This window comes from Rana temporaria, chromosome 5 (assembly GCF_905171775.1).
Source record: "Rana temporaria chromosome 5, aRanTem1.1, whole genome shotgun sequence".
Taxonomy (NCBI): Eukaryota; Metazoa; Chordata; class Amphibia; order Anura; family Ranidae; genus Rana; species Rana temporaria.
In genome coordinates, this window is record NC_053493.1 from 302,609,345 (window position 1) to 302,626,747 (window position 17,403).

Below are 17,403 nucleotides of genomic sequence, written 5' to 3' on the forward strand. Positions count from 1 at the left end.
ATGTGTGTGTATATGTGTATATATATATATATATATATATATATATATATATATATATATATATATGTGTGTGTGTGTGTGTGTGTGTGTGTGTGTGTGTGTGTGTGTGTGTGTATATATATATATATACACACACACACACACACACACACACACACACACACACACACACACACACACACACACACACACATTTCGCGCGTCGTATCTTTGTTTTGGTATCCACCAAACCAGATACGACGGCATCTGTGTTAGATCCGACAGGCCTACGCCTTTGTACGCTGTCGGATCTTAGATGCAATTTTCCGGCGGCCACCAGGTGGCGTTTCCATCGTATTCCGCATCGAGTATGCAAATTAGCTATTTCCGACGATCCACGAACGTACGAGCGGCCGTCGCATTTTTTTACGTCGTTTTTGTTCCGCTTTTTCCAGGGGTATAGTTAAAGCTGCTATATGCGTGCTCAATGTTAAGTATGGCCGTCATTCCCGCGTCTAGTTTTGAAAATTTTGCGTAAGTCGTCCGTGAATGGGGCTGGACGCCATTTACGTTCACGTCAAAACCTATGACATCTTTGCGACGTCATTTAGCGCAATGCACGGCGGGAAATTTTAGGGACGGCGCATGCGCAGTTCGTTCGGCGCGGGGACGCGCTTCATATAAATGAAACACGCCCCCTACACGCTGCATTTGAATTCCGCGCCCTTACGCCGCGAGAGATACACTACGCCGCCGTAACTTACGGCGCAAATTCGTTGAGGATTCAAACTAAGCCAAAGTAAGTTACAGTAGCGTATCTGACATCTGCGCCGGGCGCAGCGTAGGTACGTGGATCTACCCCACACTGTGTGTGTAATATATAGATAGATGGATAGATATATATATCTGTCTGTCTGTCTGTCTGTCTCTGTGTGTGTGTGTGTGTGTGTGTGTGTGTGTAATATATATATATATATATATGTATGTATGTATGTATGTATGTATGTATGTATGTATGTATGTATGTATGTGTGTGTGTGTGTGTGTGTGTGTGTGTGTGTGTGTGTGTATGTATATATATATATATATATATATATATATATATATATATATATATATATATATATATATATATATATATATATATATATATATATATATATATATATATATAAATCTTTTCACAAGTGGCACAGGGTGATTTATATTAATACTTTGTTCACATTTGAATGGTTTATGAAAATAGACAATTCTCTTATAATAAGAGCGCTAATAATTTTTGAACACTATTTGTTTTTAGAGTTTAAAATTACTCTTTCACAATAATAAAAATATATATGTAAAGATTAATTATCAAAAATAATTCTATTGAATAAATACATGCAGATTAAATGGATATAGTGTGTTTGTAGTGGGTAATAAAAAAAATGATTAAAACTCAAAGGAGAAATCCTCTGATATCTATGAATAAAGGCATATATGTTATGGTTTATGTGAATGTCACTGAAAATCACATAATCAGATCTGTCAAAATAAACTTCCAATGTAAAAAATGGATAATGTGAATGCAAATGTACGAATACGCTCCAATACACAAACACACATAAGGGACCATAGGGAAGATTATAACCTGAACTAGTAAGGGAAACGTCCCACTAACCTTGGGATGAAACAACATTATAGTATTGACCTGTTTCTTCATTGAGGCCTCCTAGAGATGTGCTGTTTAGAATAAAAATCCAGAAGGTGTCCCTTTTTTGGCAAAGCTTAAAAAACCTTTCAGATTTTAGGTAACGGAACGTCCCACACTCCGCTTGAGTGCTTCCGTCATGTACTGCTTCCTATTAGTCTGGATATAGATATCAGATAGTCCAGCTGCTCACAAGCACACGAGACGAGACTTGTTTGACTGCTGAACATGGAGTGTTTAATAGAACCAAGAATATAATCTTATATACAGTTAAAGAGGAGGTAACCAGAACATAAATTAACACAAGCTAATTAACTAATCATTTACCCAGACTCAGTGACTCATAGATGTGACCTTTCAGGGTAGACGTCACATTTCCTCGCTCACCTGCTATACTATACACATTATCATAAGTGTAAACACAGGACATCTTCACACACTAGCAGGGTCAATTAGCACAGAGAACAGACAGATGGCTGGAGGTGATGGCATTAGCATCTCCTTACACTGTATGGGTCCCATCAGTATGAATCTGTCACTCTAATATGGCATATACAGGGTCCCCAGGCATACAGCTCACAAAGAGCACCGTTCCCCCAAATGCCAGGGCCCATGATCGCAAGGCAAGAGGCTAGCATTCTGTCCCGGGTGAGTCTGTCACAAGGTATATTCTGATGGCCTCAATCCCAAATAGTGACAAGACTTAAGCCTGGTACACACGATCAGATTTTCCATGGACAAAGCGTAGGACTTTTGTCCGAAGGGCGTTGGCAGTAAACTTGTCTTGCATACCAACGGCAACCAATTGTCGGCCAACAAACCCAAAACGACGTGTTTTTTCTGCTCTTTAGCACCACCCTTTGGGAAACTTCTGCTAATGTGTTATGGTGAGCATTGCTTCTGAGCATGCGTGTTTGTACTTTGGAGTTTTGTCCGATGGACTTGTGTACACACGCTCGGAAAATCCGACGACACACAATTGTTGGTGGAAAATTTGAAAGAATGCTATCCCACATTTGTCCGAGGAAAATCTGACAACGATTGTGTGATGGAGCGTACAAATGGTCGGATTTTCCGATAACAGCCCGTCATCACACAATTCCCATCGGAAAATCCGATTGCGTATATGAGGCTTAAGATGTCTTTTATTGTGATAAGTCGAAAAATGTCGGGCATACTATGTTTCGCGCTGCCCTGTTATATGAATCTTTGCTGCTCGCATTGCGCAGATGGTACAGCCCACATAAAAAAGACCACCTAGTGTTTGGTCTGGAATGTACGACCTGCAGATGTTGTGAAATGTGTCTGGTGTTGGTTATAAAGAGTAATTTTAGACATAATTTCAGAGTATTGGAATAATATCATGTCCTGGGTCTGACTCTGCTCTTTATGGTACAGGCAGTTGAGACCAGTCAAGGTAGAAGTAATGCTCTTGTGAAGAGACCCGTGCGTGGACAAGCTGTTATAGACCAGTCCGACATGTACACACATGTATTGTCTGTATTCACTGACCTGAAGGTGAGTCTGCTGGATTTCTAATATGTTTTCATCTTTCCTTGGCTTTGTTATGCACATTAATACAAACTTTTACCTGGGGTGCCCACTGTATATATAATGATGCTATACTTCCTGGCAACCCCCTGTCTTCAAACTTGATTGATACGTGATGTGGTTTTGTAGTCATTTGATTCAATGCTGGTAAATGTTTATTTAAGACCCATTTCACACTGGGCCAGTTTTCAGGCATTTTAGTGCTAAAAAAATAAAGAAACGCCTGAAAAGCGCATCTCAAGCCACCCCAGTGTGAAAGCCTGAGTGCTTTCACACTGGGGCCAGGAAAAAAAGTCCTGCAAGCAACATCTTTGGGGCAGTGCGGAAACGCTGTATACACTGCTCCTACATTGCCCATGCCAATGAATGGGCAGCCCTGCCGAAGCGCCACGGAACGGGTGCTATTAACCCTTTCCTTGGCTGCTAGCAGGGTTAAAAGCGCCCACTAGCAGCCAAAAAGCGCTGCTCTTTACCGCTAATGGGCCAGCTGTCCCAGTGTGAAAGGGGTCTTATTGTCATTGGAAAGCCCCTTTTTAATACATTTTTTTATATATTTTTTATTTGTTACCTAGGAGGCTCCACATAAGTTTATCATTGCTGTCCTCATGGAGTACATCCGTTCTCTGAACCAAAGTCAGATCCCTGTACAGGTATTGTATGCATTAATATTTCTCTGACTTTTACAATGTTGTGTTTTCTACCTGTCAGAGAAAAGTTGTAGCCTTGGGGCCAGATCCACGTAGGGGATCGTAATTTTAGTCCGGCGTGGCGTATCGTATTAACGCTGCGCCGCCGCAACTTTGAGAGGCAAGTGCTGTATTCACAAAGCACTTGCCTCTAAAGTTACGGCGGCGTAAGGGCGCGTAAATCTGCCGGCGTAAGGGCGCGGAATTCAAATGTTAAAGATGTGGGCGTGTTTTATGTTAATGTTACTTGACCCGACGTAAATTACGTTTTTTCTGAACGGCGCATGCTCCGTCCGTGGGGGTATCCCAGTGCGCATGCTCGAAATTAACCCACAACAAGCCAATGCTTACGACGTGAACGACATTCTACGCAAAGCCCTATTCGCGAACGACTTGCGCAAACGACGTAAAATTTTCAAAATTCGGCGCAGGAACGGCATCCATACTTAACATAGGATACGCCTCATATAGCAGGGGTAACTATACGCCAAAAAAGCGTTACGGAAACGACGTAAAAAAATGCGCTGGCCAGACGTACGTTCGTGGATCGCCGTATCTAGCTAATTTGCATAATCGACGGAAACGCCACCTAGCGGCCAGCGTAAATATGCACCTTAGATCCGACGGCGTACTAAGACGTACGCCAGTCGGATCTAGCCCAGCTTCAGGCGTATCTTGTTTTGTGGATCCAAAACGAAGATACACCGAAGCAAACTAGCAGTTACGCGGTGTATCAATAGGTACGCCAGCGTAACTGCTTCGTGGATCTGGCCCGTAGTGCCAGGTTAACCACTTAAGCCCCGGACCATAATGCAGCTTAAAGACCAGGCCACTTTTGCGATTCGGTACTGCGTTGCTTTAACTGACAATCGTGCGACTTTTGCGCTATAAACAAAAATTGAGCTACAATTTGTAAAAACAAAATACATTTTTTTTTTTTTACTTTTTGCTATAATAAATATCCCCCAAAAATATATATAAAAAAAAAAATTTCCCTCAGTTTAGGCCGATACGATTCTTCTACATAGTTTTGGTAAAAAAAAACACGGAATAAGCGTTTGATTGGTTTGCGCAAAATTTATAGCGTCTACCCAATAGGGGATAGTTTTATTGCATTTTTATTAATATATTTTTTTCTAGTAATGGCGGCAATCAGCATTTTTTTTTTTTATCGTGACTGCGACATTATAGCGACACTTTTGACACTATTTTGGGACCATTGTAATTTTTACAGCGATCAGTGCTAAAAAAATGCACTGGTTACTGTAAAAATTATACTGGCAGTGCAGGGGTTAACCAGTAGGGGGCGCTGTAGGGGTTAAGTGTGCCCTAATGTGTGATTCTTACTGTGGGGGGGGCGTGGCTGGGCATGTGATGTCACTGATCGTCGTTCCCTATGACAAGGAACAGCCGATCAGTGACAGTTTGACTAGGAAGCACGGGCAGACGTTTGATTTAAGCCTCGTACACACGGTCGGACTTCAAACAAACTTTTCCTTGGATTTTTGTCCGAAGGGAGTTGGCCGGGCACACTCATAGCATACACACGGAAGGACTTTGCTGCAAACTTTCCTAAAACTTTCCCAACATCACATGGGTTTTCTGCTCTTTACCGTCACCCTTTGGTCAACTTCTGCTATTGTTGGTTGATTTTAACATTGGTTCTGGGCATGCGTATTTTTACTTCGGACAAAAGTCCGATGGACTTCTGTACACACGATAGGACTTTGCACCGCAGGACTTTTGTTGCCTGAAAAGTTTGTCCGTTTCCAGAGCGAACTTTTTGTCCGATGAAAACCAAAAAAGTTTGTCCGATGAAGCGTACACACGGTGGGATTTTTTTGAAAACCTGCTCATTTTGAAGTTTGTTGTCAAAAAGGCCTACCGTGTGTATGGGGCTTAACACTTGCCTCTCCCCGTTCTTCCTCTCTGTGACCCAATCGATGGACACAGATGGCGATTGGGTTCGCTGTTCCCGCAGGGACAGTCACGGAGAAGAGGACTGGACCAATTTAAAAAAGTTCACCTTTACAAAAAAAAAAAAAAATGCATTTAATATATTTTTTTGTAATGGACCTGTTAAGCATTGCACCCACAATCGGCAGATCATGGGTGTAATGCCACGGTGCTGCACGGACTCAACTAATCACAGATTGGGGTAAAGGGCCTATCACAGCGGCCCTTTACCAGGTGATCAGCTGAGTCCAATCACAGCTGATCACGGATGTAAACAAGACAGTTATCAGCTTTTCTTTCTTCACACTGATAGCATGAGGAGGAACATTGGCACTGATCAGTGCAGTCCCAACAGTGCCCATCAGTGCAGTCTCATCAGCGTGCATCAGTGAAGGAGAAAAAATACCTGTTTGCAAAATGTTATAACAAACCATGAAAACACTTTTTTTTTCAGTCTTTATTAATTTGTTTACCAAAAAATAAATAACCCAGTGGTGATTAAATACCAGTGTAACTGTGTAAAACTGCTCATTGCAGCGCCGCGGCGTGTTAAACTACATGGAGAGAGAAGGTGACAAATTCAGCGGTCGAAGGTGGGCGGGACCAGAAGCTATCCTGTTAGTGATTGGGCTGTTGCCACATAAACGTAGCGACCCGCCCATATCCCATCGGCTGGTGTTGAATAGCTGGGTCCCGCCCACCCTGACATCCAACCTCAATTATGACAGCTCCTATCTCTCTCCATAAAGTTTTACACTGTGGCACTGCTCTGCCGACAGAGTGTGGAGAAGGGAGGAGAGCCCCACGTTCCTCCTCCCTTCTCCACACTCTGCTGGCAGAGGTGTGGCCAGTGTTCAATATCGGCCCAATTTGGATAATGGCTGGCCAAATATCGGCCCATATATCAGTCTACCTGAAAAAAATTCATATGGGTGTACAGTGTTAAGACAAAAACAGAACATTCCATACCTCAACTCACCAACCAATTGGTTGGTCAGCTGACTGGTTGGCGAGTAAAGCTATGGAATGTTCTGTTTTTGTCTTTTATGGGTTTGCCCTTCCATGTGCTCCTTGCTGTGAAGGCCAGATATAGGTGGGGGCCGGGGCCATTTGTTTGTTACGGGCGTAAAGTGCACAATTGACATAAAATGTGACCGCGCTGAAAGTTGAAAATTGGCCTGGGCAGGAAGGGGGTAGAAGTGCTCAGTAGGCAAGTGGTTAAGAAAGAAGATTCAAATTCTTGCAAATATCCATTTCTGGTTGTTTCTCTTTAAAAACCCGTTCAGTCATATAGCCTATTTATTATCTAATTGGATAACACTTTCTGACATCTCCCAATATACCTTCTTTTTCTTTTGCAGCACTACTTGTATGAACTAGTAATAAAGACATTGGTACAACACAACCTCTTCTATATACTCCACCAGTTCCTCCAGTATCACGTGCTCAGCGACTCCAAACCTCTGGTATGTTCACAGATCTTTATAGAATGAGTTTTTATAGGAGTGTCTGCCCCATAGCAAGCAGTTACCTCCCGCCTGTCCACATGTACCCTTAGGGTTTACATAATAACCTCTATTTCAGGGGTCTCCAAACTTTCTAAACAAAGGGCCAGTTTACTGTCTGTCAGGCGCTCTGGGGGCCGGAATGTGGCCAATGTGAGTAGAAAATGTTTTGGCGCCAAAGGAAGTATAAAACGCCACATCATTGGTATTAGTGGGAGGAATAGTGCCAATTGCTGGTATCAAAGGAAGCAATAGTGCCCTATCATTGGTGTTAGTGGGAGGAATGGTGCTCCATTGTTGGTGTTAGTCTGAGGAATTGTCCCATGTATTAGGAGGTGGAATAGTGCCAATTGTTGATAAAAGGTGAAGGAATTGTGCCCCTTCATTGGCATCAGTGGAGATGCCATTTTTGGTGTCCAAGAGCCTGATAAAGGCAAGGAAAGGGCCGCAGTTTGGAGACCACTGCTTTATTTTAATATCCTGTTGTTATGAATATAATACCCTTGTTAGGCCTAGTACACATGATCAGAGGGGGGAAACGCTTTAAAAGGGTGGTACGATAATCTGATCGTTGGTCCAAAATTATCCAAAGGGACAAACACCATCATCTTTCTCGTATGATACCAGATCGTTTGATTTTAATTTAATCAGCACAGTTTTCATTTGAAAATACAATACAAATACCGGTACATTACTTCCGAATTTTTATGCTGTCCTATGAGAATTTTCCTACTTTTAGTAACCTATTCGTTTTTGATATGGAGACTAGCATGCAAAAAAAAAAAATCATTGTCCGATTAATCTCATTGTGTGTACTAGGCTTTAGACTTGAACTTCGGAAGAGGTTCTAGTTCTCAGGGATTTTCTGTTAGTAGACGCTGTACACACAAACTTTTGAAGCCAGAGGCTCAGCATGGCGGTGAGATAATTTTGGTATTTTAAGAATGCGCTTGGCAACCTCCAATGTGTATCTCCTGATAGGTTTCATTTAAAGAGACCTGTGTCAGTACAGCATTGAAACGAATTGCATTGCTGTAAAAAAAGATGCTATATACTTCCCGACAGCCCCCTGTCTTCAAACTCCACCACTTCATGTTCCAGCCCCGTCTTCTGTGTACATCCCAGGCATAGACAGTTGGCAGATTTTAGCAGTGTCTGAGCCTCGGGTAAGTGGCCCCTACACCCAGTGGTGGTCAAGGACTTTTTTTGATGGGAGCGGGGACACCGGATGTGGACATCCTGGTCTCTAGGTTTAGGTTTTTCCTTTTCTGCTACACTGAAGCGAAATGAAGGACATTCCAATGATCCACTTTTCTCCAACCTGATCCAGGTGGATGTGGTACGCTAACCTGGTAGGACACCTGACACTCCGTAGGCTCTGCTGGAATCATAAAGATCTTCTGATTTGCCATCCTGCTTATTGGTCCCTTTTTTTTCGGGTTGTAAAAAATGGTCGTGTGTAGGCTAAAACGACGTAAAAAACCCGCATATGCTCAGAAGCAAGGTATGAGATGGGAGTGTTCGTTCTGGTAAAACTACCATTCATAATGGAGTAAGCACATTCATCACGCTGTAACAGACAGAAAAGCGTGAATCGTCTTTTACTAACACAGAATCGGCTAAAGCAGCCCAAAGGCAAATGGAACTTCCCCTTTAGAGTGCCGTCGTACGTGTTGTAGGTCACCGCGCTTTGCTAGATAATTTTTTAAAAACGATGGTGTGTGGGCAACATCGTTTTAACCTCTTGACCACCGCCCCATGTCAAAAAGACGTCCTCTTTTTGAAGTTGAATATCTCGATAACGGCAGCAGCTGCTGCCACAACCGAGATATTCATCTTTTCAGGGGGCGGTGGTGTACACGATAACGGCGGTCTCCGCGGCGAGATCGCCGTTATCGGTGGCGGGAGAGGGTCCCCCCCCCCCGCCGCTCTCCCGCGCCCTCCGCCGCTTACCGGAGCCGTCGGTAGCGGCGGAGGGGATCGGATGTGTCCGGCAGCTGAGCGGGGACGGGACTGAAGGAGAAATCTCCTTCACCCGTCGTCCTAGCTCTGCTGGGCGGAAGTGACGTCAAAACGTCAGTCCCGCCCAGCCTCTTAAAGAAACATTTTTTTTTTTTGTCATTTGAAAAAATGACTTTTTTTTTTATTTTATTTTTTTGCATTTAAGTCTAATTATGAGATCTGAGGTCTTTTTGACCCCAGATCTCATATTTAAGAGGACCTGTCATGCTTTTTTCTATTACAAGGGATGTTTACATTCCTTGTAATAGGAATAAAAGTGATCAATTTTTTTTTTTTTTTTTTTTTCAGTGTAAAAAATTATAAAACTAAATAAAAATAAATAAGAAAACCAAAAAAAATTTTTTTAAAGCGCCCCGTCCCGACGAGCTCGCGCGCAGAAGCAAACGCATACGCGAGTAGCGCCCGCATATGAAAACGGTATTCAAACCACACAAGTGAGGTATCGCCGCGATCGTTAGAGTGAGAGCAATAATTCTAGCCCTAGACCTACTCTGCAACTCAAAAAATGCAACCTGTAGAATTTTTTAAACGTCGCCTATTGAGATTTTTAAGGGTAAAAGTTTGACGCCATGCCACGAGCGGGCGCAATTTTTAAGCATGACATGTTGGGTATCATTTTACTCGGCGTAACATTATCTTTCACAATATATAAAAAAATTGGGCAAAATGTATTGTTGTCTTATTTTTTAATTCAAAAAAGTGATTTTTATCCAAAAAAAAGTGCGCTTGTAAGACCGCTGCGCAAATACGGTGTGACAAAAAGTATTGCAATGACTGCCATTTTATTCCCTAGGATGTCTGCTAAAAAAAAAAATATATAATGTTTGGGGGTTCTGATTAATTTTCTAGCAAAAAAATTGTGATTTTCACATGAAGGAGAGAAGTGCCAGAATTTACCTGGTGGGCAAGTGGTTAATGATGAAGTTGGGAAAACTTCATTTTTCAGCATGCTAAAAAAACTTTTTTTTTTTTTTTTCCATGCTGAAAAATGATCGTGTGTGTGCGGCATAATACTTCCTTCTTAACTAAGAAGATATTATCTGCCTTTCACCGCAACCAGGACATTGTTCTTCTGTCCAGTTTACCATTTTTATACGTTTTCTAGGTAGATTTATTTTTTTGGCCTCATCCGATGATGGCTTCAAACGTAAAATCCTTTAGGTGGCTATTGGAGCTTCAGGCAGTCTTTAGAGTTCCACTGTTTTTTCTCTTGGGACTGTCAGAAACTGAACGGTTGCCCTCCACTTAGCTGGACTGCTTTTAAACATCCCAAAGCTTAAAGACTTCCTGTTTCCTTCAACGGACGGGAAAGAAAATAGTATTTTTGTCTAATAGTTTTCTTGGAGTCCATTGAGCATCACTGAATAAATATTGGGGTCCCATTCTGTGTATTTAGTCATACTCCTAGCATGATTGGTTTTGTAGCAGGGCATGTGGGACTGGCCTAGTTTTTTTTGCCGGCCTCTAAACCTCCTCCTATGTGGTAGTATAACCCAAAGGGTCCAAATATATTATGATGAGTACAAAAACCCCCCCCTTTTTTTTTAATGGATAGTACAGGATTAGTAAATCTTGAACATGAATCCTCCATATTTATGAAGTAGTTTTGATTTCTCATTATTTCCTGTATTTTCAGGCCTGCCTGTTGCTATCTTTAGAGAGTGTCTATCCCCCGGCACATCAGCTTTCCCTGGATATGTTAAAGGTAAAAAAAGTTTTTTTTTTCTTTTATAAATATTGGGATCTAAATGGAGAATCATTCAGGGCCAGTTCACACTAGGATGGCCAGTTCCACATTCCTGTGTGATGCGACTCGGCTGAAATGTGAAAAAAAACTTTAAAGAAAAAAAGCACAGCACCAAATTGCATGGTACTGTTGCGATTTGGTGCTCTCAAGCGCACTTGGTTTGTGATCGTCCTTTGGTGTGCCAGTAACGTTAAATAGGCACCCGCAGTGGATCGCAAAGAATTCCCACACATTCTGGTGTGAACTGGCCCTTATGTGTAAAATGTATGTATTGGCCATAATAACCAATAAAATGCTTACTTTTTATGTTTAGACAGTAAATGACTGCTGCAATTTAATTGGCTGTGTGGACAACACCTTGCTAAAAATTGTATTTTTTTTTTTTTTTTATACAATGAAAGAATTTGGTTTAATTATAACCATACAGGGCAATGGTGCACAGCAAGAAATATGAGGACAAATTCTGATAATGTGGTAAAGCTCATAGAAAAGTGGTAATGTGGCTTAGTAGTTGGCACTGCTGCCTTCATGCAGATAATGTCCTGGCTGGGATCTGAGGAAGTTGGTTCTCCCCGTGCTTGTGTAGGCTTTCTTCTACACTTCAAAGACAGGCTGGTGGTTTAATTATCACATGTAAATTGGCCCTGGTATGTATGTGTGAGATGGGGACTAGCATTGTAAGCTCCTTGAGAGCAGGGACTATTGTGAATGTACAGTATATAAATGCATATCATTAATAACATGTACAGCATGTCTCGGGTTTTATAAGGATGTAGAATGTTGCCCATGGAAATCTTGTGATACATGCTTCTGCCAATTTCAACAAATGAATAAAATATAATGAATTTCATCCATTTGCCCAGCCGAGTGTTCACAAATATGGAGAATTGGTGACAATGGTATGTTGGCATAGTAGTTTTGGAACAAAAGGATTTGACACTCTTAAATGTCCAAGATGTTGGCATTAAAAACTATGGAACAAAATAAATTTAACGTTGAGGGAATATCTAAAAATTAATGAATGTTTTACTGTTGGCCTTCAAAAGGAGAGGAGGGGGGGGGGGTAATCCAGGCAGGACATGGGAAAGAAAGAACATCCTTGAGCAATAGCAGACGTGGGTAATATGCAGGCCAATGGAGTTATTCCATTTCACGTATAAATACTTTATCTCCACAGAGGCTTTCCACAGCCAATGATGAGATTGTTGAAGTCTTGCTATCTAAACATCAAGTTTTGGCAGCTCTAAGGTTTGTGAGAAGCATTGGTGGACATGACAGCGTGTCGGCTCGCAAGTTCTTGGATGCTGCAAAGCAAGCAGCAGACGACATGCTCTTCTATACGGTCTTCAGATTCTTTGAGCAAAGAAACCAGCGTCTTCGCGGAAACCCCAACTTCACACCAGGTAAGATTTCGTAAAAGTGCATTTCCCAACAAGATACTTTGAGTTCTCATTTTTAGAGCTTACTCATAGGGGTTCATATCCACACGTTCCCTAGTAGAGAGAAAGTGGGTATGATTCTACATTTAAAGCGGAGGTCCGCTGAAATAAATAAAAGCCAGCAGCTACAAATACTGCAGCTGCTGACTTTTAACCACTTTACAACCGGAGGCCGTCTTTTAACGTCCTCGACTTTGTGCGGTGAGATCTGAATGATGCCTGTAGCTGCAGGCATCATTCAGATATCACCGTCTTCAGCCGCCGATTCTGTGCATGATAAGAATGATCAAAGTGGCAGTTCCGCCGATTGATCGTTCTTATAGGCAGCGGGAGGGGACGTTAAGATATGAACACTCACCTGTCCAGGGCACCCACGATGTCGGCTCTTGGCTGCTGCCATCCTGGGGTAAGGGAATCGGGAAGTGAAGCCTTGCAGCTGTGCCCCTCAGAGCAGTGTCCTCTGCATTCCACGCTCACTGTGTAGATAGAACTCTCCTACCTTACACAGGGCTGGATCTGCTGAAGTTAACTTTTTACATTAACAGGCTGGTGATTGGTTGCTAGGATCGCCTGGCAACTAATCACCTGCTGTTTAATGTAAAGTTAACTGGCAGGTTCCCACCCCCATCCAGCAGCAAAAATGTCTGTGGACTTTTGTCCGAAGGGCGTTTGCCATGAACTGGTCTTGCATACAAAATGTCACACACTTGTTGGCTAACAAACACGAACGTACTACGTGTTTTTTTTCAGCTCTTTAGCGCCACGCTTTGGGCACCTTCTGCTAATGTTGTGTTTGGTGAGCATCGAGTCCAAGCATGCATGTTTGTACTTTTGTACCCATAATCCGACAACAGTTTTGTCCGGAAGATTTATAAGCCTGCCATCCAACATTTGTACGCTCCATCAGACAATTGTCAGATTATCTGCAGAAAAAAAAATCAGATTTTCGGACAACAGTATGTCACACAATTCCCATCGGAAAATCCGATCGTGTGTACAAGGCTTAAGGCTAGTGGACGGAAGTTGTAGTTCATTTATTTGCAGAACTCTGAATGATGTGGCCGTGTACACACTGGGAGAGGTTTACTAAAACCGGTGCAGCTGTGCATGGTAGCCAATTGGCTTCTATATTCAGCTTGTTCAATTACTGTGACATAAAATCCAGAAGCTGGTTGGTTTCTATGCAGAATTTCACACCATTTTGTACACTCCAGCTTTAGTAAATTTCCCTCCCACTGTCACAGGGAGAGCGCGGTGTTAAGGTGGTGGATGCTCAACATGTTGCATCCTAAATACAGGTGCAATAGGTTGAGAAAGGTGACCTGGACTCTTATGTTTGTCTCAAGTCTGTGCCCATACTATAGACTTGGATAGTTAGCGTCTAGCATTTTTACAAAAGCAAAGTTGAAATTATCCATTCTGTCTTATATTGAACCTACAGTGTTTCCCCGAAAATAAGCCTGGGTCTTATATTAATTTTGCCATCAAAGGATCCAGTAGGGCTTATTTTCGGGGTAGGGCTTACCATGTAATGTGACGTCTTCTCCCCCCTCTCCCTCCCTGCCTGTCAGGAATCCCCAGTGTGTACCAAGTTAAAATGCTTGTACAATCCTATAATCCACTCTATTACAGTATTATATAATGTACAATGTGTGTGTTTCTGTAATATAATTGTGCCAAATACATTTGTTGTAGCGCCGCTCTGTGCTTCTGTTACCCGCCGGAGCTTTCTTCCCCGCAATTATATTACAGAAACACACACACATTGTACATTATATACTACTGTAATAGAGTGGATTATAGGATTTTACAAGCATTTTTAACTAGGGCTTATATTGCAGCCCTCCTGGAAAATAACGGTAGGTCTTATTTTCAGGGTAGGTCTTATTTTTGGGGAAACAGGGTATAAACTTTAACCATTAATACTATGATAAAATATTAGAATTCCTATTACGATGATCTGACTGAATGTTGAATTGGTTTGCCCATTTTATGAGGAAGATTGAAGGTGGTAAAATGAATTGGACCAGGCTGTTAAGTTGACTTACTTTAATTAGAAAAAAAAAAACTGTACAGGTCAATTTTAGTTTCCCTTAACAATGAAAACTGGAAGTAATGTCTGCACTGCGTTCATAAATCTAAACTCCTGTGGTCACTGGGACTGGAAGCGAGTAGAACTTCAAGTGGGGATAGATTAGCCTGGGGAATGGGTTGTCAGTTTTGTTTAACTGGGGTGTGTGCTCCATGTTGGAAAGATTTCATCTCAAAGGGGATCTTTCCAGCAGAGACGCATACTACACACCAGCCCTTCTGCCCCATTCACCACTCTATCCAAAACAAAGGCTTAGCTGAAATTTCACTTTAAAAAACACTGCTGCTAGACCTTGCATCTGTTCTACTCATACTTCCTCCCTATTTCTTCTCTGTAGGCGAACACTGCGAGGAGCATGTGACCTTCTTCAGACAGAGGTTTGGTGAACAAGCATTGCTAAAGATTAGTTCTTAAACTGCATATAAAAATTGTACAAATGTATTATACTAAGAATAAAGTCCATGCAGATTCTGCTTATAAAATGGTGTGAGCTCCTTTCTTTCTTCATGTGGCTCATATTTATTCTCCAATATAAAAAGTAATTAATAAAATATATTTGCCTTTGTTGCTAAAACATGAATCCATCTGAAATCAAGGAAGTGGGGAACGTGCATTGGTTTTTGCATTTAGAAAACAAATTTTCGGGGTTGTCCATAAATTAAAGAGATTGTATAAAACAAAAAATCTTTCCCAATAAAATGTAACTTCTATATACACATTGTGAAAGTCATTGGCTGTAACACTGCTATCATGGAAGAGTCCTTTCCTGAGACTGCCAGCTGCAGTGAGGGTGCTTGAGGTGGTGCTGGGTTGGTCCTGCACTCCAGCTGGCTCTGTATCCCTTTCTCCATAGTCTGGGGGTACATAGTCACTCTAGTGGGCAAGAAGTCTTTCTTGTTCTGTGCCTCTTACTCTCTCCCGTGCTGCTTGAACCTTGGCTTTGTTCACTCGTGGCCCTGGGAGGGGGAGAAAGAAAAACACAATAAGTATACTTAGTTTTATTTTAAGTTATATTTCCCATTCCAAATACCGGTTATTGTGTATCAATTCTATAGAAAATAAAAAATTTTGTATTGAGCATAAAATCATTTTCTTATAGTCCATTGAGGGGACTCAGAAATCATATGCTTCCAGCCAAAAGGAGGATTGGACAGTGGCAACAATTCTGTAGACCAGCCAAGGATAACCTCTCTAGCCAGCATGCCTGTTTGTAGCAAGCAGCACCAAAAGCAGGTTTTAAGCAGGGATTTGTATCCCTGAGGCCCCCCCTCACACTAGCAGACAGATCGGGTCTGCCTGTCAGTTTTTCAGATGGACCCTCCAGTCTCTTCCATGTCCATTTACACCCACCAACATCTGATCTGCTAAAAACAGACAGATGGGGATCCATTCCTATAAGATTGGATGGCAGTCAGGTGTAAATGGACAGGCAGTTTACATACAACCACCCATAGAGGACAGCAGGCTGTATTTGCTCTGCATAAGTGGAGCGGATATCTGCTGACTCCATTGGGCCCGCCCCATGTGCAAGAGGCCTTAATGGATTTCAAGAAAGTAATTTTTACACTAGGTACAATTCTAAACAAACTAACTCCCCCCTAATGCAGGAGGACGCTCGATGGAGAAGACACAGCAGTACCCAAGTAGTGTCCACGCCAAAAGATTTAACCAAGGTGAATCCCACAATATAAACCTGCAAGGATTGGCAACCATCCTTTCCCTTGGAAAAGTGAAGGCGCACCTTCATGCAGAAAGTTTCTCAAAGGACTTAAAATACTTTTTTGTGAGAACTTGCTCCAGATGTATATGGAGGAGAAAGCAGACCTTTCCTTGGACTGCTTACACTAAAGGCAGGCATCTGCTCTGACCCCCAGAGGTATCCTTGATGAATGAGGAAATCAAGGGTAGGACCAAAGATGACTAAGAAAGGTAGGTGCGCCATAGATACAGCAGTATTCTAGCTTCCTAACCAAAATGCTTTGCACATTGGTATGGACATCATACTCTGACACTTCTAACAGGCAAATCGCAACTAAAGCATGAAGTTGGGTACAGTATAAGAAAATTGGAGGAAATATTCCAAACCAGACACAATCGTTCAATTCTCGTATAGTGTGTACACAACTTTTATACATCCGATTCAGACTTTTCAAACAACAAAACCCCAATTTTTTTTTCTCGTACATGAACAGAACTAACGATTTACATTCAAGGTGTACTGTTTTCGTACGAGAAGAAAAAAAAAAAACACATACAAAAGACAACGCATGATCAGAAACAAGAAGCCTTTGTTGCACGAAAATTTTCATATTAGTTTTATCCTTGGTTTCAATTTGCTGTGAAACAGGAAAACTGGACAATTGTTAATCTAATTTTCCTATAGTATGTACCCACCTTAAAGCGGGGGTTCACCCTATTAATAAATATTTTTTTTCTTTTTCCCTCTAGCATTAAATGAGGCATAGTAGCGCGAGCTACAGTATGCCTGTCTTTATTTTTTTTATCCCCGTACTCACTGTGCACTCGTAGATACAAGATTACGACTCCCAGCGGGGAATGGGCGTTTCTATGGAGAGAGAAGGTGATTGACGGCCGGCTCTGGCACGTCACGCTTCTCCGGAAATAGCCGAAATAGGACTTGGTGCTTCACGGCGCCTGCGCATAGTCTGTGCGCAGGTGCCGTGAAGAGCCGAGACCTGTTCCGGCTGTCTTCGGGGAGCGTGACGTGCCAGAGCC

General features: G+C 42.1%; 2 protein-coding genes across 3 annotated transcripts in view; one reads left to right on the top strand and one right to left on the bottom strand.

Annotated features, from left to right (window-relative positions):
* RMC1 (regulator of MON1-CCZ1) overlaps window positions 1–15,149 on the top strand; it is a 61,709-nt gene extending 46,560 nt beyond the window's left edge. For both annotated transcript variants that reach the window (XM_040354072.1, XM_040354073.1), the window contains exons 15-20: window positions 3,068–3,187; window positions 3,793–3,870; window positions 7,224–7,328; window positions 11,026–11,094; window positions 12,314–12,539; window positions 15,005–15,149. In XM_040354072.1, coding sequence (XP_040210006.1) covers window positions 3,068–3,187; window positions 3,793–3,870; window positions 7,224–7,328; window positions 11,026–11,094; window positions 12,314–12,539; window positions 15,005–15,081 — 675 coding nt within the window. In that variant the 3' untranslated portion in view covers window positions 15,082–15,149. The remainder of the gene's footprint in view (window positions 1–3,067; window positions 3,188–3,792; window positions 3,871–7,223; window positions 7,329–11,025; window positions 11,095–12,313; window positions 12,540–15,004) is intronic.
* The window catches only part of NPC1 (NPC intracellular cholesterol transporter 1), a 152,558-nt gene continuing 149,764 nt past the window's right edge, over window positions 14,610–17,403 (bottom strand). The window contains exon 25 of the mRNA XM_040354071.1: window positions 14,610–15,623. Within this exon, the coding sequence (XP_040210005.1) occupies window positions 15,541–15,623 (83 nt within the window). The 3' untranslated portion in view covers window positions 14,610–15,540. The remainder of the gene's footprint in view (window positions 15,624–17,403) is intronic.